Consider the following 19,635-nt stretch of genomic DNA (forward strand, 5'->3'; position numbering starts at 1 on the left):
TCTCCGGAGTAGTATTGCCTCTATGGTGCAGCCTTGTCTCAGTTGTTGTGCCTGCAATTAATTACACGTGAATTTGCTGAGTTCGCGTCAGAATAGGCCCGAGCACCCACCCAGCATCCCCTCGGGCTGCCCAGGTGCCCAGATGTTCCTGAAGAATCCCTCGGTACAGCCACAACCACAGCCACACAGCCCTACGCTTGCTGATCTCTTCTCTTTCCGATCTGAATATATATGCGTGTTTCACCACCACCATACCACAGTTGAACGATGAAACACTTACACAGTTGAGGACAGTCGCGCAATGCCTCTCACTGACGAAGAGGCAGCATCGCGAGCCATCGAACCTCTCTCCAACCTGTCAGAACGACAGATCACCGCATCACTAAAGATAAGCTCGCTGCTTCATGGCGACAACGCGAAGCCCTTCGTAGATATTCATGAGCTTTTCGCCCTCTACAACACCCTATACTTCTGCGATGTGCTACTTCCACGGGTGGAGCTGTCATGGTCGAAGAGATTGACTCTGTACGCGCGAGACTGTGCCGTAGATGCGTCAGATAACTGATTTTGGTCACGGCAGATGTGCTGGCATCTGTGAGCTTGTCAAAGACGAACAAGGCAAATACCGTCGAATCCTGCTCAAGCTTTCAGAGGCACTCTTGAAGTATCGTGCACGAGACGATACGGTGAATACTCTCCTGCACGAGTACACTTTACCATTTGGTCGAGATGAAGCCTATGGCTGACAACGTCTAGAGCGATTCATGCCTATTTCTTCATTACCTCCGTCTGGCGCAAGTCGACAGATTCTGATGAACTCGACCGCTCTGGACATGGAACAGGTTTCCAGATTCTGGCATCGGCTATAAACCAACATGGCGGCTACGATATAAGTATATATCATACCTTCCACGATGAAGTTGAGAGTTATCGTACTCATATCTGGCAATGTGATGGACCGTGCCGTTCTCAAGCGCCGTTCTTTGGTCTTGTGAAGCGAAGCATGAACCGTCCGCCTAGCAACCGCGATTCCTGGTGGCAGAAACACCAAACGGAATGTGGAGGCACCTACACCAAAATCTCTGAGCCAGATCTGACCAAAGAGCAAGTCAAAGCCTTGAGTGCTAGAGAGCGCGCAGGACGACAAACTAACAAGCTCGACTCCTGGATACGACGCTCTGTGCGACCCATGACCAATTCTGTTGAGCCCCAGGGCGTCGATGAAGATGCTGAAGACCATAAAGCAGGGTCTATTCATCCCCATGAACCCCAGAAAAGACGTGTGAGTATAGACACAAGAGATCCAAGAAAACCCAAGAAATTAATGGTCTTCTGTCCTATTTGCGACGTACCTGTCGACGAACATGATATCAATACACATCTCGACGCACAACATGCGTCTTAATGATTTGACGACAACTGTGATAAATGCGCATCCATGCTGACAGTACGGATCTGCCAAGATGCTGGATCGGTAATCGGCACGGAGAATCCTAGATGTTGATTTGTTGACCCGGACCTCATAGACAAGATGAATGGCAAGCGACGAATCCAGCATTGTACCACATATCTTTTGCTTTGGATTACGACTCCGGATGATGCAAGCTTTACTCTCTTATCCTGTTTCCAGATTCTGGACAGCCCATAGAGCCCCCGATGAATCACCATGCTGGTAGTCCTAAGCTGCTTCCGCGCCTCAAAGCCGCAGGCATACACATGGGGACTCAGTTCCGGGTTTTCATCTAGAGCTGAGCTAAAGTGCACCTCGTAAACCTACCCGCTGCGACCGCCCAGAGCTGACCACAGAGACGAGGTGTTACCACTTGCATGCTGTTGCTGCGCACACTGACTCGTGATTGCACAATGGATCAGGTTCCTGAAACAGCCATCGGTATTATTGCGGCATTGCGGCAGCGATCCGGAGCGTCGATGGTGCGAGGAAGAATCCGCTCCGTTTGATGCGGTAGCACCCATATGTTTAGTTTGTATTGACTGATCTACATAGCCAGCTTCAGCGTATCATCAATCAATAACGCTTGGCTATTGGCCTCTGACGTTAATCAAACACATGCGCTTCACATTGTATTCAGTACAATAGAGTCTAGGAGGGAGTTGAAGGTCTTCCAACAAGGCTGATATGTTCAAGTGCGCCGCCGCCACACTGGCGTCGAGGCAAAGTCTTCGACGGGCGATAGTGAGGGTCGGGAGGGCTGCGGCACGACGTAATCCTCCAAGCCATTCATGAATCTGCGAGCGCGCATTACCGACGATCGATTCTTCAAAACACCTATGCAGGGATTCTTTTAGCAGCTTATTTTAATTCTTGAAAACCATAGGGTCATGTATCTCCACTATCGTCGCACGCCAAGGTACACGTTCTAGCAGCTTGCCTCGCTCCTTGGTATCTCGCGCTTATCAACAGCCGGCAGTATTTACTTTTTCCTCAAGTCTGTAAGCCATGATAGGTGGCCTCGTTTTTACGCTCGTTTACCTCTGGTCGATAGCAGGAATAGCTGCGTCTGAAAAAAACGTCACTGAGACCACTTTCCAGAAAAGAGGCGTAGAGGCTCTCCTTCCCATATCTTCCACTTCCTGATCTCATCGTCGAAGCGGCCAACTCCCTCCGCTATCCAACTTTACTTCTTCCATATCCACAGTAATGCTGGCATCAGCATCCTCTTTTCACTACGATCACGCCGCAGCCGCATGATAGTGAATTTGGAGCCTTGAGGATTTCCGAATCGCTATGTTTGGCTCTGGTGTCAAACCACCATTAGTAGCAAAAGGAGCCGATAACTATGGAGGTGTCATTGTCGTTGTTAGCTTCACTCTCATGGTTGTGACCGTGCTCTTCGCGTGCATGCGGGTATACAACACGATTGCCAGAAAGAAGGGCTTCGGATTCGATGATCTTACATTCTATATGGCTTTGGTATAACAAAGTGTAACTTTTTATCATTTCCTACTACTGACTCGTATGAGTAGGCAATCATCGTGCCTCACACAGTCGCAGTGCGTAAAGCTGTCGATCATGGTCTAGGAATGCATATTGCAGCATTGTCGACTTATAATATCAGCCAATTCTTTAAGGTAGAAACAACGTGTTACGAAGGTCTCGACTTTGTCCAATTGACCAATTCACAGTGGGTATATATTAACCAATTATTGTCCATCCTCTGTCAATGTTTCGCAAAGTTCTCTGTCATCTTTCTGGTGATTCGTCTCGATACTAGACCGTCGACCTGGATCTGGAGTCGCGTCCTGAGCGCCGCTATCGTGATCTGGACCGTGTTCTCGGTGTTTACTATCGCATTTCAATGTGGTTTCCCCGATCCTTGGATCCAGTCGCACGATCGATGCGCCGCGCACGGAAGCCTATACTATGCCATTATCTCTCTCAATATAGCCACAGATGGCTTCCTTGCTTTTTTCTTCATACCGGCGATCTGGAAGCTTCAGATGAGGGCAATGACCAAGCGGACAGTGACACTCCTTTTCGCCTCTCGCCTATCGTATGTATAGGATATACTGAAACTAGACTCCTAGCTAACGTACAGAGCGTCTGCGTAGTCTCCATCAGCCAGCTTGCAGTGCTTCACAGATTCAGCATCCAAGAAGACAAAAGCTGTACGCAACCACTCCAAACCCCCCTCCCCCTCCTAGTCGACCCACTAATCGTTTTCTAGGGGACCTTATTATCCCGATCGTCCTTGACGAGCTCATCGTTAATCTCTCTGTCATAACCGCCGGCATTCCTCCGGTCCACCGCTTCCTCACCAACCTACAATCCGGCCAATTCGGAGCCCACATGACCGACCACGAGCTCTCTGGTGGGCACCGTGGCTCCGTTCTCACACCATCTCAGACCTGCAATCCGTGCTCACAAGTAAGGCGTCTTCCTCCCTCACGAGTACAGTGCGTAGCCAACACAATCAGAGATCTGCGTCCCAGGTGGTATCGGCGCCTTCCGCAACCAGAACCTCGCCCAACCCGCGCACCCGAGGACGAAGAGCCACTTCGACTGACCCCTGAGCCGAGAAACGAGATTTCTACGACCATATATGCGAACAAAGGCGAAACATGTGATTTCCCGGAACATGTTCAAGAGGGCAGAGATGGTGCCGATGTGGCGCGTGACGAGAGCAGGAGAAGTCGGCCCTTGAGTACGAGTGGAGTTATGCAAAGGACGGAGCTGTCAATCTCTGTGGAATATGTAAAGAGTGAACACAGTTCGCGGCTGCACGACCCATGAAAAGGCTCACGAGAGCGCTAGTGAATTCATATCAGGGACAGAGACTACGGAGACCTGTTCGTACCTGGGACTACATCCGGAAAGCATTGTGCAGGTCATGGGCATCTACATCATCGCAGGGACAAAAGTCTGTAATGAGCTGTCACGGAACAAGGGCTATGGGTCACGCATAGCTATATAGAGAGTCACTACTGTGCATAACAACTCCTTCGTCCTCAGTGGGCAGATAGGACATACCGAATAGATAGGAGTGTCTGACACTGTACAAGAACTGCACTTGTCTCAGATTATACTGGACAAACAAGCCAGTGAACTCGCATGTACAACAAATTATATGCCGAATGAGACACGCAGTATATTTTCTTGGTATAACAATCTACCATGATATCCACCATTTTAGCTCATATAGCATAATGAATGATACATTTTATATAACTCTACCTACTTCTTTTATATCACTTATAGCTGTCTACTACATGATATGATCTCTATTATTAGTGCTAGCAATTTCGCTTAAAACATATAATAAAGAAAGTGACATATTTCTTAACAGGAGAATTAGATAGATCTACCTGATACCTTCTTATCTTACTTACTTTCAAAGGTATTGATAGATAAAAATTTTAACACATGCGATGTATTCTTGTAAAGTCTATGCGAGTATGGATCTTGGAGTATAACAGCACTAGTCGAGTAATTATTCGTTGAAGATTCAGACGGGATCTAGACGGGTGGTGTTAGTGTCTTCATTGTTCAAGCGAGATGACCATGTGATTGCAATTTTCTATAATTTGATACGACTACGACTGGATGCACGTCGAGATTTCAGCAGCAACAAGAATCAGTCTCAGAAGGCTGATCCTGCGCGTCTCTCGAGCCAGAAGCAGCCTCAATGCGAAGCAGTGACTGACTAAAGTCCTCCCAGACCTTTAGCACCATATCCAGATGCTGGATTTGCACCCTGCTATCTTCAGACGCCGCAAGCGTCCGGGCCGTATTCACCGCATTTGAGATCTCGCGCCCATTCATCTCGGGCTTCGCAAGCCGATCCAGACACGCCTCGATTTCGAGATCGACGTCGGTCTTGTCCAACAAGACAAGTTGCTGCTTCCACATCAACCTTCGGCGCCCTTCATCTGGACTGTGATACTGGAGCGCCAGATGCACACGACTGCGAATTGCGCGGTCGAAAACCTCGACACGGTTGGATGTGAGGAACAAGATGCCTTGGTAGTACTCGAGCTGCTTGAGGAAGAGGGCGACCATGTTGTTCTGCCTTGCGTCGCCGCGCTTGCGCTGCTCAAGGAAGACGTCTGCCTCGTCGATCAGCACCACGGCCTTCCAGATGGACGCATATTCGAGTTTCTCTTTGAGCTCGTCGGCAATTTGGTCGCCCCATGCACCGAGTTCGCCAGTGGAGATCTTAAGTAGAGGACGTTTGCAGTGTTCAGCGACGAGCTCGGCGGTGAGTGTTTTACCGGTGCCGGGTTCGCCGTGTAGCAGGATGACGAGACCACGACCTTTGAGAATGGACTCATCACGCGACTGGTCGGGGAATTTGTGTGCTGTAACAAGAGATTGGATGAGCTTGCGCTCGGTGGCGGGAAGGATGAGGGAGTCCATGGCATTGGGAGTCCACTCGAAGTTGTGCAGAGAGTCGACGAAAAACTTGCACCATTGCTTCATAGAGAGGTTGTAGCCGTAGAGGAAGGGCGGGCATAGCATTGGGTCCACGTCCTCTGTTTGACGTGGACCGCCACGACCTTTGGCTTGGTCTTTATCGTCGCCTTTGTTGAACATGGATGTCCAGCGCGACATCTCCTCCTTCTGCCTTCGCATCTCTTCGATGAATGTCTTGCAGTCCACAACTACACGGCCAGCACCCTACAGTAGCGTCAGCGATCTGAGACCAAAGTGATCTGGCCAGCCGTAGCCCTCTATTTGTATGTGAAAAGAGAGCTGCGACACCTCAATCAAAGAAAACAGGAGTAAAATATGATGAGAGCAACACAATGCTTCGGAGCAAGGCAGTTTAGGGGGATACACAGGTAAGGAATGCCACTTCGAGAAGAAGGGACATGGCGTTGAGAAGAGATCGTTCCATGAAACACAGCTGTTCGACCGGACAAGGGCCAACTCACAGATCTTGGGAGCCAAATGCCGTCGTATTCCTGCCTCTCGTCATAATGATCGTAAGGCGGCATCTTCAAGTACATGAAGAGGCCTTCATAGCTGAAGCAATTAGCGCCCCGGATTGCCAAGTATCGTTGTCCACGTTCTGTAAGACTCTTCATAAGTACTTCTGGCTCGATCTCTTTCCTACCAAGAAATTTCAGAGGTACTGCGGAGAGCGAGGTGATTTTCGATGGACTTTTCCCTACGAATTCTTCTTTCTCCCAAATAGGAATGTTGGCATTTGATATTCCTGCTCGCTGTCCGTCACAGGTGGTGAATTCGACAGAGATCTCGAAGAACTTTCCCCTAGCGCTGCACGAATCCTGATAGCCGGTCTTTTGTAATTTGTACAGGCGCTCGTATCCGTACTCTTCCTTGAAGATCAAGTCGCCCGGCTGGAAGATCATCCACAGTAGGTCGAATGTGATCAGGCCGGACTTGAGGAGGCGTTCGAGTTGTGGGCCATTATCACCCATCTCACTCTCCAGAAATTCAATCAAGAGCCGAAGATGAGATTTAGCCTCCTCGTCCTGTTCTGTAGTGACATATTCTTCGATCTCCTTGCGGTGATGATTGAGTAATTTGAAAGGGCTATCATACGAGACCTGAGTGTCGAATTCAAGCGGCTCGGCTGGATAATATGAGACGATTTTCTTCAGAGCAGACAGAATATGTGGCGAGTTGATCTCAACGACAGTCTTCTCAAGCTTCTTCTCATCATAAACCTGCTTGACAACCAGGGCGTATGAACCAAAAGCTTTCTTGTTTAGTGAAGTGAGGTATTCTTCTTTCTCGATGGTCTCATCGCCTTTCTGTACGACAGCCTTGATTTCACATACTGAGCCTCTGGGGGCAGGAGGCTCCTCCTTAATGGCTGACTTGGACTCGTCGACAGCAATATCCTTCCCATTTAGCTCGTGATTTTCCGATAAGACGTTGCCGTTCGGCTCGTTCACAAGCTGAGTTGGCGGTGACATGGTGCCTTAGGTCATTTCATCAAACCCCGGAAATCTGCAGGAAAAGTTGAACACAGAGAAAGGATGGTAAGCGGAAGAATTATGATATAGCTAATTATGAGACACAGCAGGCGCGATCAGTCCATATATAGTCGACGCTTGACTGTTGCGACGTCCGGCCAGAAGAGCTGAGATGTTCAGCATAGCTCTACCCAGCAAGGCACAGTAGGCAACAGTACTTTAGTGGAGAGCGTCTGCTGTGTACTGATTGGCTGTAATTGGAAGCGGTTCGACGTCTGCATACGCAAGCTTCATAGACCTGAACGTTTGGCGAGAAACGGCCAATATGAGGCCAGATGTTGTTGTGCTCCACCACGATCAAGCCACCGACATGTTTGAGTAGTCAGAATGCAGTATGAAATCGGTTGATCACCGTGTCTGAAGCTGAGAGGCCGGCTTTTGACGTCAGTCAGCGCTGTATGGACAGAGCCATGGCTGCCTACGACGAAACGACAACGTATAATTTGCAGAGGAAAAGCTCTTTCTCCCCTGCATGTCAGCTTTGCATGGAAGAAGGTCTGGACTACTGCAGCGGTTTCCTTCTCATGCAGGTGGATGTACAGCTAAAGCTGAGCTGCGTCGGATACTACCGTAGTAATTGAGCTTGGGAGATGGAGGCCCTAATGCGCTACTTAATCAGATAGATGATAAACACTCCTCATTTTCACGCTTCTGTCTCAAGAGTTCGGGATGACACCGATGTAGTAGGTACATGCGTTGATTGTGTGAAAGGAGAGAGCATGTCATTCTAGTAGTATTTTGATAGGGCACCCGATGTCCATCAGTCTATGCTGGGCTTGCTATTCTTATTCAGCGCGGTGAACCACAACTAGATATGCGAGATATTGGCGAGCACAAGGACGGATAGCTATGTGCCCAATGTTTATGAAAGGCGTAGTAGTCAACGTGATGGACGACCAGGTACGGGTCGATCTAGCAAACTCTGCAGCGTTCAATACTAGTTCGGACCGATGAGACGAGAGCATTAATGTTTAGGGCAAGTGAATGTCTGACGAAAGGGGAAAGTCGCGCATCGGATACCATCCATCAGTACGGCGGAGGGCGGGAGAGAGGGCGGGGCTCTCACGATTCGCGACCTCTCACTTGCGCGTGGTGACAGGTATTAGCACCACTGGCTGTCAAAATAAGGCGCGAAAATCTGTTATTGCATCTGACAGCGACCGGTGAGCAGTCCAACAGTCTAACAGTTCAGCAGCTCAGCAGTTTAACGGTCTCTTTCCTGCTCTGCCATATACCATTCATCCTCGGCCATCGGGCACATGCTACAGGTTACACCGTACGAGTGAACAGCCTCTCGATACTCCAACTCCCATCCTTTCTACTCAAGTCTCTCTTTTAATCACTACCTCTGTCGAGCCGCCCTGCATGACGCCTTCACCATTCCATCCACGCAACTGGCCGTAAGCGCCTGTCGACGAATGAGAACTGCGATGCTGGCGCAAGTCCGGTGGAGCTTGTAAGGAACGACACCACAATCTGAGCACCGTGATGACCACCACCGTCGGAATCCCCTCGGCCGATGTGAGTGGCAGCCCTGCGTGATCTTGAAGTCTTTGAACCCCACCAGTCCGTCACTGCAACCCATACTGACATCTTCAAAAGGGCCAGTGGCATTCTGACCAGGAAGATATCGCCGTCTGTCCTCAATCCTCACTCAAACGTCTCGCCCGTCTTCATGCGAAACGAGCGAATATGCGACATCTGAAGGGAACTGCGACGGTCCGCCATTTCGATGACCTAGATAACGATCTGTATCCTCACCCACCTCAGCATATCGACCCGCGAGAGCTCGTGTGCGACCAGTGCAATACTACCGCCTCATATTGTTGTGCAGGCCAGTGTGCTCCTCCGACGAAGAGAAGGGCTACGAGCATCGAGGTAGACCGGTTGAACAGATCGCTCAGTCCCATACCATCTTGCGACGACGCGTCCCTGTACGACATGGTTGACGAATGCTGCTTTCAGAGCTGCGACGACAGACATTGCCCTGAGGCTGCTACGATTCCATGCACTGGAGACGATCATTGTCCATCTAAGACTGCCTGCGCAGATCCAAAGTGCGAAGGCGCGCCGTGCTTCCAGGATGAATGTGGGAGTCCACCATGTACTGAGCCTGCCTGTCCTGATAAGACATGCAAAGAAGGCGAACCGTGTATGGCTGATGGCTGCCAATTCGACCCTTGGGACTGTTGTGACCTACTGCATCCGAATGAGGACTTCTTAAATCCTTCATTTTATGACGACCATTGGGCGCAATTTCATCCAAATCAACCCTTCGAGCCACAGTTTCCCAGCAATGTGTCATCCAGTCTCCAGCAAAGTAATGTCAATCAGTCGGATCTTACTTCGAATCAGCATTCAGATATCAATTGGTACACGGCGCCTTCCTCAATGCCGCAGATGGCGCCAACGATGTTAGATGCCGCGGGAAATTTTAACAGTCTAGAGCCTCACCTCTCCGCTGCTGAAGGACTAGCTTTGTTCCAAAATTCCAGGTCAAATTTCACCTTCCAAGCGCCTGATGCCCCAATGTTTCCGGGCTCATCCAGCAGACAAAGCCACTCCGACCAGGCCGGATTCCAAAGCTATGACAGCGCATATCAAAATTTGGGAAGCTCTACCATTTCTCCACGCAACTCAACAGGACCTCCTAATTCTTCATATACACCATCAACAACAGCCGAAAACTCCAAAATCAACTCTCCAAATGTGTCCGAATGCCATACGCCGCTATACGGCTTCTATCCTGGAATGAACCCTAAATCCCTAACTGCGTCTGCATCTCCTGTCATGCCAATCAAAACTGAACCTCGTCAAGACGTCGAATCCCAGCTCACATGCAAATGGTTGCTTCCCGGCACCCACTTCGTCTGCAACCATCAGAGCGCTTCTCCTTCAGACCTGCAGTCCCATATACGCGATGTACATGTCAAAACCATGAAAGGCGCGCTCAAATGCCAATGGTATGGCTGTCGCAATGACAACGACTTCAAGCAGCGCTCAAAATTGACCCGGCACGTGCAAACACACGCCGGATACCGGCCGCATGTCTGCACGTGGCCTGGATGTGGCCAATCCTTCGGCACAAAGCAGACTATGGACAACCATTTGAAAACCCACGAGCAGGTCAAGCCGTACAAGTGCCGTTACTGCGACGTGACAGCGACAACACCGACGCAGATCAAAACACACGAAAACAGCGTGCATCTGTGCCGGAAGAGGTTCAGGTGTCGATTCTGTGAATTTGCCTGTACAGACAGCAGTAACCTCAGCAAGCATGAGAAAAGTGAGTGGGCCCCCCAAAAATAAAACAAGTTGTCACCGAAAGAAAGGAGAAAAACAAAACCCCGCAAAAGCTAACACCACACAAAGCACACAGGAAACGCACATTCAAATGTCTCCATCCTGGATGCGCTTTCAAGCCGGACTGTCGATGGGGTAAGTTTTTTTCTCTTTTCCTCCTCCCGCTACCCATGACATGCATACTGACCGTGTAATCTCAGAAAACGCGAAACGCCATTTCATGAAGTCAGGCCACTGTCCCGAGCTCCTCGTCAAGGGCTCCGAGGCCCAGGAACGATACAAGAAGGAGGCCATGGCAGCAGCCTCGATTCCGGATGAGGAGGTGCTTGGTGGCCAGCTTCGAGAGAGAGTGCAACGCCTGAAGGCCGAGCCATAAGTCCTAGTTCGGAGGCTAGGCGGGAGAAGGGAGGCGCAACATACGGGGTTGGGGGGAGGGGAACGTGAGGTGTGAGATATGTCCATGGGATGATAACGAGTAACACGGGAACTGAGCATTGAGCTCCAATTGCAATTGCATTAACATTGCATTGCACACCTGGTCTGCTGCGAGCAAACGCAATAGCTGCGCGACCAGGACGACATGTATGTATGAATCGCGCGTTAGCGCACATGCTATAATATCATGATTTTACGATCATGACGTCAAAAAAATACAATAAAAGATAATAAACACTACGGACAATGCAAAGCTTGCTACCTATAGTATCTCACAGTGTAAAGAGCAAGGATATCTCGACTTGCGATTTACATTGTTCAGTGCACTTGCTCTACCTCTTTTGTTCCCGATTCACTACGGCCCACTTTCCCCCACTTTTCCCCCCGCGAGAATTGGAGCACGAACTTCAACGTTAGTGTGTGTAGGAGAATTGCTTCTTTGAGAGTGTGGGTAGAAAGCTCATTGGTTGACTGGCGGGCGTGTTTTGTCTTTCTCGGCGGTGTAACATCCGGTTCAGCACAGTGTCTGGCGTGGCCTGGTGTAGGCACTGTTCAATATGCACAGCACAGCCACTTTGGGCCCGTGGCTCTCGAACTGGCCCTCCCAAAACCTAGCTCTTGTCAACCATGATGTGTATAGATCGGGTAAAATTAAAAATATACCTCGACTACTAGTCTGAACGGCGAGTATCTTCTCGCAAGGTACAAATTGCTTTCTCTTGTGGGATGCGAGTTATTGGTAGCTCTATCGGGAGTGACCGTGATGATTTGCCGGCTATGTCGCTATTAAGGTTGATGTTCGGCGTGTATTTGTCGTGGACTCCTACTGCGCGGTGCCTTCGTTGCCGCCGCATTGAGCCTGGCGTGTGTTCGGCCCAATGGACACCTGAGATCGAATAGGGTGGATGCATAGTTCGACGTGTGATACGGTGTAAAGACGCAAGGAGGCAGCGTGTCTTACTTCGGTGCGTGCTGCGCGTGACAATATACCCGTGCTCGGTACGAAGACGGAGAGGTTGTGCTGCCCTGATGATATGTTGCAGTTCATCATGTTGCGCATCTTTCCAACCAGTTTATGATGTCGACAGAATCTTAAGCTCTTCCAAGCCCTCATTGCCTCCCATCTTCAACCCCAAAACCCGCCATCTGCCCCACCGCACCCCCATACCCACCGTCACTCTCCGCCCCCGAGAACGCCTGCTGATTCATCACGATACTGTACACTGAGCTCTTTAGCAGCGTGAATACAAGTGAGGTCTTGCGCTCGAGTCGGCGCAGCGCATCAAGGATTTCCGCGGAGGGGTTGGTGGACAGTTCGGAGAGGAGGGTGGACAGCTTTTAACAGTCAATATTAGTGAGCAATCTCGTTTGAAACTGGCAGAGGCAGATTTTTATTTAAGAGGGGGTTGCCTTGGAGTCGTACATTATTCAGATTTCCCACTAGACGCGCGTATTCGTCGAGCACTTCTTGCTCGAGCGGACTGAGACTTTCTGGAGGCTGTGCACCGGTGCCGGAGGTCTGGGATGCGCCGAGAGCGTTATCGACTGGTTGTGATGTTGTAGTCATCGTGTCTGGGTTTTGAGGCCCGTGGAGCTTGGAAATTGAGGCGACGTTTTCAAAGGAAGTTCGAGTTATGCCTTGAAGCGGATATATAAGCGGGGACACGGAGGTACTCGCGTCGTGCTTATGAGACGAAACCGGGCTGAAGATGCCTAAGCAGAAGAGTCGAAAATTTTAGGTTGCTATGTCACTAGTAAGATGGGTACCCCGTGGAAAAGCGCCGCTCAATGTTGTGATGCTCATACATTATGTCCGTTGTCCCTTGACGAGTGGACTAGCGGATGACGCGCCCGTCAACACAATTCCAGCCGAGATATCTCCGCCCTTCATGCCTGAGGAGGTTAGGTCCATCTGCAAGGGGCGATTATGGCCAGTATGGCTAAATATCAGTGATATGATATACCTAAACAAGGCTGTACTGGCTCATAAGCACGATGAAATTGCGGTCTCCACCATCGTAAAGCCGGTCCAACAAGCTGCGGTATTCAATTAGTATAGGGAAATCTCCAATGATCATTCCTTCATTGCTAACAAAATATACAATGTCTGCTTCTAAGAGTCATGACGTAAGCAATGTGCATGCTTCCAGGTCCGCCGCTTCCTGCCGCCCATATAGAGTAAAATGATGTGATAGACGGGAGTACGACTTAACTCCACAATTCCACGTATGCGCCGGATAAAAGATGACATGCTAAAGAGACATCGAAGTCTCTGACTTGACATAGTCCTTCGTAGTTCAGCCAAAACATCATCCAAATGAGCGGACAGAAAGCACTAGCCTTCGCTAATCGAACAATTCCTTGACACTAGGGAAGAACTTTTGATAGAGGAATCCGCACCTATTATCTTGCGTGGGTACCATTCATGTCTGAGTCATGGGTGGTGAGGTGGTGGTGATGGTCGTCCCCGTCGTGGTGGAGGGTGACGCTATTGAATTCCTCGAAAGGATCGCTGATCTCACCACCGGGCGTTGTGAGTCCGGAATCAAGGGGTACACCCTTGACTTTTGCAGCCCCAATATCAACACTTTGGCTCTCTTTGACATTGCGAAAGTTCACCGTGTCAATACCACGGCCCTGGTGAGGGATCATTGGGGGCTTCATATGCCGCAAAAGGGCCCACTGAGTTTGGCGGAAGAATGGGTGGCCCTTGACATCAGACGCACCAGCTCGCGAGCCAAGCCGTCTCATCTCATCTTTTATCAGAAGCTTACGGATAAGAGATTTACAGAGACTAAGCTTCCGATTTAGCAAGTGATCGTCATGACTGTTATTTGTTTTACTTACTTTGAGATCGAGGGGGATCCGGAATTCTCTGGAAAGGGCACATCGTCTCTCAAAATATTTGAGAATGTGGCGTTGCGATGCTTGCCCTTGAAGGGTGTCGTTCCGTAAAGCATTTCGTAGATCAAGATACCCAAGGTCCACCAGTCAACAGCACTTGTGTGCCCGCAGCCTTTAATAACTTCTGGGGCAATATATTCTTCTGTACCGACGAACGAGTTGGTCCTGAAGTTTGCAATGCAAGACTTTGTATCTATAGCTGGCAGGTTACTAGACGATGTCGCGCCCCTTCCAGTAACGACCATGGTCGGCTTGCCACCTGGGTCTGACTGTTTCGATAGATCGAAGTCTGACAACATGATGTGACCGGATTGATGAAGAAGGATATCTATGAATCTCAGCTACCACTTGGCACGACGTTAATTACGAAACTTACTCTCTGGCTTCAAATCCCTGTATATAAAACCCATAAGATGGAGATACTCAAGGGCAGCGGTGACTTCGGCAGCGTAGAACCTCGCAGCATCTTCGTCGACACATTTATTCGGTCGCGTTTGAAGGGCTCGGAAGAACTCCCCACCACTACAATATTCCATGCAGAGATAGAGGTGATCTTCGGATTGAAATGAGTGGTACAAGGTAACGATAAAGGGATGGTTGCTTGTAGCCAGAATTTCCTGCTCTGCCAAGGCGCGCTTGATCTTGTTCCTTTTGATCATTTCTTTCTTGCTTAACACTAGGAGTCGTTAGTGGAGTTCTCTGGACTGATACCTAAGTCACGCACCCTTCATAGCATACAGTCTACTAGACTTTTTTTCTCTGACCAAGTACACTTTCCCTACATCCCCTTTGCCGATGAGCTTAATTTTGTCAAAGCTTGCGGGGCCGACCTCGACATTTCGAACTTTGATTGAGTTTGAGCTATATGTCCTCCGGAAAGCGACGGCGTTTCGTATCTGTCCTGGCGCTGGAATAGAACCCTCAGTGCCCGGTGGAACAGGCAGAAGGTGCCCATTAGAAGTTGTAGCGGGTCTATCAATTAGACCCAAAGCAGCTGTATTCTCGTCTTCAATGAGAGGCTCTTTGCCGAGCTCGGCTGTCTGCGGTCTTCCATCTTTGTTGTCTTTGGAGAAGAAACCCTGGGCGTTTGGTGCAGATGCCACTCGCCTTAATTTTCGTGCCAATTCCTCTTTGCCCGCTAAGGTAGCTTGATCACTTGTACCATTGGCACTATCTGTGGTATTGGAATGTAGAGGTGGTGTGCTCGGAGGAGATGGGGGAACACTTCCAGCATTATGATGACGTATCGCAGGAGGGCCTTGATGGGCAAAATACGGGTTGGCGTTCGCAGTAGGGGATAGCTCGTTGTCCAAGGCATTCCCTTCGCTGACGACAGTTGCAGATCGATTCCGACCGATATGGGGGAGGAACCGAGATTGACGGAAATTCAGTTTGCTCTCCGACTTTGGGGTGCTTTCAGCAGAGTGGACGCTTTCCTTGGTGTCATGGCTGCCGGAGCTGTTGATGCGAAAGAAGTTCTTGATCTTTTGAGAGACCTGACTATTCGTACCATTGACTTGCTTGTTCGACGAGAGCGGTCGGCCAGTGAAAGCGCGCTTTTCTGATTTTTCTGAATGGGCGCTTGACTGGGCGGACGATGAGCTGAAGAGCTGCGTCATGGTAGCGAGAGACGTTCAGAATGAACGTTGATTATTTTGAATGCTGCACAAGCCGAATGTGATAGAATCGGGGAAGATGCAGTGAAGGTGATTCTGGCAAGCCGGTAAGAGTCTACCAGTTACTGTGCCATGTCTCGGAGTCTCGGCAAGGCAATGGGCTTCAGCAGTGGCTAGCTGATGCCCGCAGATGGAATCGAGGTCGAGCAAAAGATAACGAAAGCTCTAGATGACAACGAAGGGATTGAAAGGAGAGAAGCGGTAGAGGGTTTACGATGGGAGTGAAGTTGGAAGGAGGTTGCGTCGGCGGATGCGAAGGTGGAGTCCAAGCAAGCTGAGAGGGTTGGAGCAAGAGAGTACGTAGGTTGGTTGATAGGTACCTTAGTAGGGACTAAGTAGGTAGGTAGCTGGGAGTAGCAGCGGCCCCGCAGCGAGGGAGACAAGCTTGCAGTGGTCGGGAGGCCAGTTGGATGATTTGAAAGCAGCTTCGCTAGCTGCTGCTAATTAGATGGATATCTTCCGCCGCCACGCTACTAAAAACAACTCACTTCTTGCCGCAGCAGCTTGCCTCACATATAATAATAATAATACATCCAGAAATGACTGGCGTGAGGCATTGCCATGACCGACTAGGCTCACTGATGCCCTGAGCTCCGAGCCCCGACCTAGCTCGAAGCCTTCTCAGGTGGAGGTATTGAGATCCCACTTGGCGCTTGTGCAATTGCATTCTAGTTCACAGAAATAATTAATATAAACAGGCCGCCGGAAATCGAACCGAGTTACTGCGTGGATGGTACTGGGATCAGTTGACAGTAATGTCCCCTCTGCTCCACTCTAGCCATGCTTCCCGATCACTCACTTCAATCCTTTGTCGACCATGATAGAATATCTGGAGGAAGGAAGCATGGCGCTATACTCGATGTCTTGGCGTCGAGCGCCATATTCTTGTACCGCATCACATAGAGGTAGCAGCAGTGGTCCCATCTTCAGTGGGAGAGAGCAAACTTTTCTGCCACTCCTCTGTAAAGAAGACGACAATATGCCGACACAGCACCCAGGACTGGCAGCGGCTGGCCTAAAGGCACTGTGGAGCGTTCTGTAACTGGTAATGTTCCCGCTCTTTAATGATAATGGAACGTTACCCGCCACGTTGCCGGCTATTCATGGAACCATGGCGGGCGTCCTGGGGTTTGGAATCGGAACCTTGGACTATATCTCCACGTTGTACTTGTATTGACCGTCTGCACCACATGTAACTTTGAGATTCCAGGCATGATATTTGATTGGCTACGTTTGCCCACAGTCCTTGCAAAGAGACGAACTTTGATCCAAGTCGGATCAGGAAGGAGTTTCTTCATATCGTGACCCCGTGTACATAAGGTATTGAATGAGTCAACTGATTCCTAGGCAGCGGTTCGGGTGGTCGGTTGAGCAGACAGTGCAAAATGTGGACTGGACGTGACTAGGTATCACGCACCATGCGCCATTGAGCATTTGCAAGAGAGCTGTCAGGAACCCGAGTGACGATATGCGAGCAGACGCAGGCGCCCGTTTGGCCATTTAAATAGTGCCTGCATGACCAGATTCGGTCTGATGCTAAATATACTATAGATGCCACTGTCACAATCCCCTTCACATAGGGTTTTACTGGCGCTTGGCACTTCTATCAGAATAGCTTGATCCTTCGGCTTCTCCCCACCCTCTGAACCCACATCTTCTGGCTGTCGTGTATTTCTGCTGGTATCAGCCTTCTCTTTGCCCGATCCTTTCTGACCCTCACCGGCATGTCTGGATATGCCGCCTGCTCCTCCTTCGCCAACCTCGATTCCTCTTCTATAATTGCCTTCAACCTGTCCCTATGCGCCATATGTCTCGAATGGAATGCGGCCAGTTCCTGAACGAGTAGGTGATCATAATGGCGCATGACTTTGTTATATTGGATATTGTCGAAAGGATCTGTACTCCGCAGCCCACTTATTTGTCGTAGATTATGCTCCCATAAGTCCTCTTGTTCAGCGAGCGGGATATGCCAATCTCGTAGCGCAATCCGCGTGTTGATGATCTCTAATTTGTACAATTGTTGGTACCTTATTGCGCGCGAAAGACTAGGTGGCTGCGGTTTTTTGAATTGAATGAACGTGAGCATATCGGACCCGGCTGCAACTAGGGTGGGAACATTGCGCGGGCCGTTGAAAGATTCGAAGGGTCGTGGGCGCACATCGTGTTCTTGTTGGCCTTTGGGAAGGGGTGCCCTCGGTTGAACAGACTTAGCTAAATCTTTGACTTTTTTAGGTTTCTGGAGCATGGGAGTCTTCAGCTTGGGGTGGATTTTCTCGATAAGTTGTAATGTGCTGTCAATGGCAGCAGGGCAGCCTGAACTGGCCGCATCGAGGCGATCGAGGCCCTGAGAGTGGCGGTCAGACCGTACGTCTGTGAGAGCTCATGTACGTATTCACATACCTCATAACCAGCCAAGAAAGCATATCTCAGTTGATGATTACTGTTGGCTTTCTTGTTCTTTCGGAAACCATGTCGCACGACGTGTTGTAAAGCGATACGATCAAGCTCAGGAATAGGAGCCGCTCTGCATTGTTTCAGAAGTGCTCGAAAGAGAGCGATTACTGTAGGGTCTTTAGTTTCTTAGGTAAGGATGTGCATTCGACTTACCCGCTGAACGATGTTCACCAGACTGGCAGAACTGTATGTAGCTAGGCATGGAAGGCATTCGCCATGGCCTGGTCAACTTGAGCAATGGAAGGCAGCTAACGCGATTATATGGATGGAGTTGAGGAAAGACTAAGAAGAGGGAAAGGGCTCGGTGATCCGAACAATCTCCGACTCCGTAGATGGATGGATTATGCCTGAGTGACGCTGTACGCTTTGTATTGGATGTTTGTTCCGTCATCGCAAAGTACCATTTATGACCCGAGAATCGCTATGAATGTGCCGATCATGCTGGTAAGAATGATTTTGATCATGGTTGTCTGTGCGATTCTCAAGCATCTTCACAAAACACCACGTAAATGCAACAGGTCCATTCGACCATTCACGTTTATATAGGCTTCCTTCGCATGTCCAGCAGGCGTGTAATATTCTTGCGACTCTCATGGTACTCATGACCCGCTGCACCCATCATGTTTGTATCTAACAACCCCAACTGTACTGTGTAAATCAAGTGTAGGTGGTATTTTCCGGCGGTTGTGGTAGTTTCTTGTGTTGTGGAAGGGCCATGAACCTATGGTTTGATCAGCATCCCTGGAACTTGTGGCTAGAGATAAATTGATTACCTTCGAAGCTCGATCAATATGGTTTCCATGGTGAACTCGCGCTTCCATTGTATGAGGCATGGCAATCTTGACGGATCGACCTGTGTCATTCTTAGCATTCCATACTCTTGCTCTTGCAGACAATATCCAACCTTTCCATTTCGCTGGTCGACACAGGGAAGGTTGATCTTCGAGATGAAAGAAATCTCAGGAGGGACATCAGGGTAGTTCGGGCCGCAGTGGATTTTCAAGCTGTAGATGCGGTTCTCGTGTACGCTCTGGCATGCTTGGGTCAATGTAAACTAAGCTATGGATCAATATATATCTTACGTGTGGTGGTCCAAGAATAGTTCCATTCCAGTTTGACATCAGAAGGTCGTCGCTCTCATCAAGCCCATAGGAGCAGGCCTCTTACTTCGCGTAAGCGATTAACCCTAGAGCATGGGGTCATTCTTATCGTTGTTACCTGCACCAAGACCCTTCTCGCCTTTCTCTAACTCTTCCAGAAGCCTGAAGTTCCTGGGGACTTTTGCTGCCATTATGGATGGCGGGGTGACGATAGTGGGGCAGTCACAAAGAAGGTTTCAAAACGTGATCCGTCCACAACTTACAGCCGGTCAGAAGAAGAGTATGATTTCGACTTTAGA

General features: G+C 49.6%; 9 protein-coding genes across 9 annotated transcripts; 4 read left to right on the top strand and 5 right to left on the bottom strand.

Annotated features, from left to right (window-relative positions):
* Nucleotides 1-432: 432 nt before the first annotated feature.
* On the top strand, nt 433-1,841 carry EJ05DRAFT_472908 (uncharacterized protein). The gene is made up of 2 exons (XM_033743277.1): nt 433-706; nt 757-1,841. The coding sequence occupies exons 1-2, from the start codon at nt 549-551 to the stop codon at nt 1,403-1,405; spliced, it is 807 nt and encodes a 268-aa protein (XP_033604416.1). The 5' UTR covers nt 433-548; the 3' UTR covers nt 1,406-1,841.
* Nucleotides 1,842-2,746: 905 nt separating this feature from the next.
* Nucleotides 2,747-4,252, top strand: EJ05DRAFT_482769 (uncharacterized protein; the record flags this gene model as incomplete). Its single annotated transcript, XM_033745199.1, has 4 exons — nt 2,747-2,932; nt 2,986-3,512; nt 3,602-3,627; nt 3,687-4,252. 4 exons carry the CDS (start codon nt 2,747-2,749, stop codon nt 4,250-4,252), a joined length of 1,305 nt encoding a protein of 434 aa, XP_033604417.1.
* Nucleotides 4,253-4,791: 539 nt separating this feature from the next.
* Nucleotides 4,792-7,883, bottom strand: EJ05DRAFT_472909 (P-loop containing nucleoside triphosphate hydrolase protein). Its single transcript, XM_033743278.1, has 2 exons — nt 6,394-7,883; nt 4,792-6,136 (listed from the first exon to the last, which is right to left on the bottom strand). The coding sequence occupies exons 1-2, from the start codon at nt 7,402-7,404 to the stop codon at nt 5,078-5,080; spliced, it is 2,070 nt and encodes a 689-aa protein (XP_033604418.1). The 5' UTR covers nt 7,405-7,883; the 3' UTR covers nt 4,792-5,077.
* Nucleotides 7,884-8,527: 644 nt separating this feature from the next.
* Nucleotides 8,528-11,439, top strand: EJ05DRAFT_472911 (uncharacterized protein). Its single transcript, XM_033743279.1, has 4 exons — nt 8,528-8,985; nt 9,067-10,750; nt 10,837-10,902; nt 10,968-11,439. The coding sequence occupies exons 1-4, from the start codon at nt 8,953-8,955 to the stop codon at nt 11,141-11,143; spliced, it is 1,959 nt and encodes a 652-aa protein (XP_033604419.1). The 5' UTR covers nt 8,528-8,952; the 3' UTR covers nt 11,144-11,439.
* An 873-nt stretch (nt 11,440-12,312) lies between these two features.
* EJ05DRAFT_496850 (uncharacterized protein) lies at nt 12,313-12,769 on the bottom strand (the record flags this gene model as incomplete). Its single annotated transcript, XM_033746460.1, has 2 exons — nt 12,313-12,537; nt 12,626-12,769. The coding sequence occupies 2 exons, from the start codon at nt 12,767-12,769 to the stop codon at nt 12,313-12,315; spliced, it is 369 nt and encodes a 122-aa protein (XP_033604420.1).
* An 89-nt stretch (nt 12,770-12,858) lies between these two features.
* On the top strand, nt 12,859-13,447 carry EJ05DRAFT_191475 (uncharacterized protein). The gene has a single exon (XM_033739681.1). It carries the CDS (start codon nt 12,948-12,950, stop codon nt 13,254-13,256), a length of 309 nt encoding a protein of 102 aa, XP_033604421.1. The 5' UTR covers nt 12,859-12,947; the 3' UTR covers nt 13,257-13,447.
* Nucleotides 13,448-13,605: 158 nt separating this feature from the next.
* On the bottom strand, nt 13,606-15,725 carry EJ05DRAFT_482773 (serine/threonine-protein kinase-like protein nrc-2; the record flags this gene model as incomplete). The annotated part of the gene is made up of 4 exons (XM_033745200.1): nt 13,606-13,996; nt 14,050-14,434; nt 14,483-14,782; nt 14,831-15,725. The coding sequence occupies 4 exons, from the start codon at nt 15,723-15,725 to the stop codon at nt 13,606-13,608; spliced, it is 1,971 nt and encodes a 656-aa protein (XP_033604422.1).
* A 1,663-nt stretch (nt 15,726-17,388) lies between these two features.
* Nucleotides 17,389-18,438, bottom strand: EJ05DRAFT_482774 (uncharacterized protein; the record flags this gene model as incomplete). Its single annotated transcript, XM_033745201.1, has 3 exons — nt 17,389-18,126; nt 18,183-18,343; nt 18,390-18,438. The coding sequence occupies 3 exons, from the start codon at nt 18,436-18,438 to the stop codon at nt 17,389-17,391; spliced, it is 948 nt and encodes a 315-aa protein (XP_033604423.1).
* A 455-nt stretch (nt 18,439-18,893) lies between these two features.
* On the bottom strand, nt 18,894-19,527 carry EJ05DRAFT_434133 (UBC-like protein; the record flags this gene model as incomplete). Its single annotated transcript, XM_033741635.1, has 5 exons — nt 18,894-18,957; nt 19,010-19,089; nt 19,141-19,266; nt 19,319-19,398; nt 19,455-19,527. The coding sequence occupies 5 exons, from the start codon at nt 19,525-19,527 to the stop codon at nt 18,894-18,896; spliced, it is 423 nt and encodes a 140-aa protein (XP_033604424.1).
* Nucleotides 19,528-19,635: the final 108 nt, after the last annotated feature.

The sequence above is a fragment of the Pseudovirgaria hyperparasitica genome (assembly GCF_010093815.1).
Source record: "Pseudovirgaria hyperparasitica strain CBS 121739 unplaced genomic scaffold EJ05scaffold_2, whole genome shotgun sequence".
NCBI classification, from domain to species: Eukaryota; Fungi; Ascomycota; class Dothideomycetes; order Acrospermales; family Acrospermaceae; genus Pseudovirgaria; species Pseudovirgaria hyperparasitica.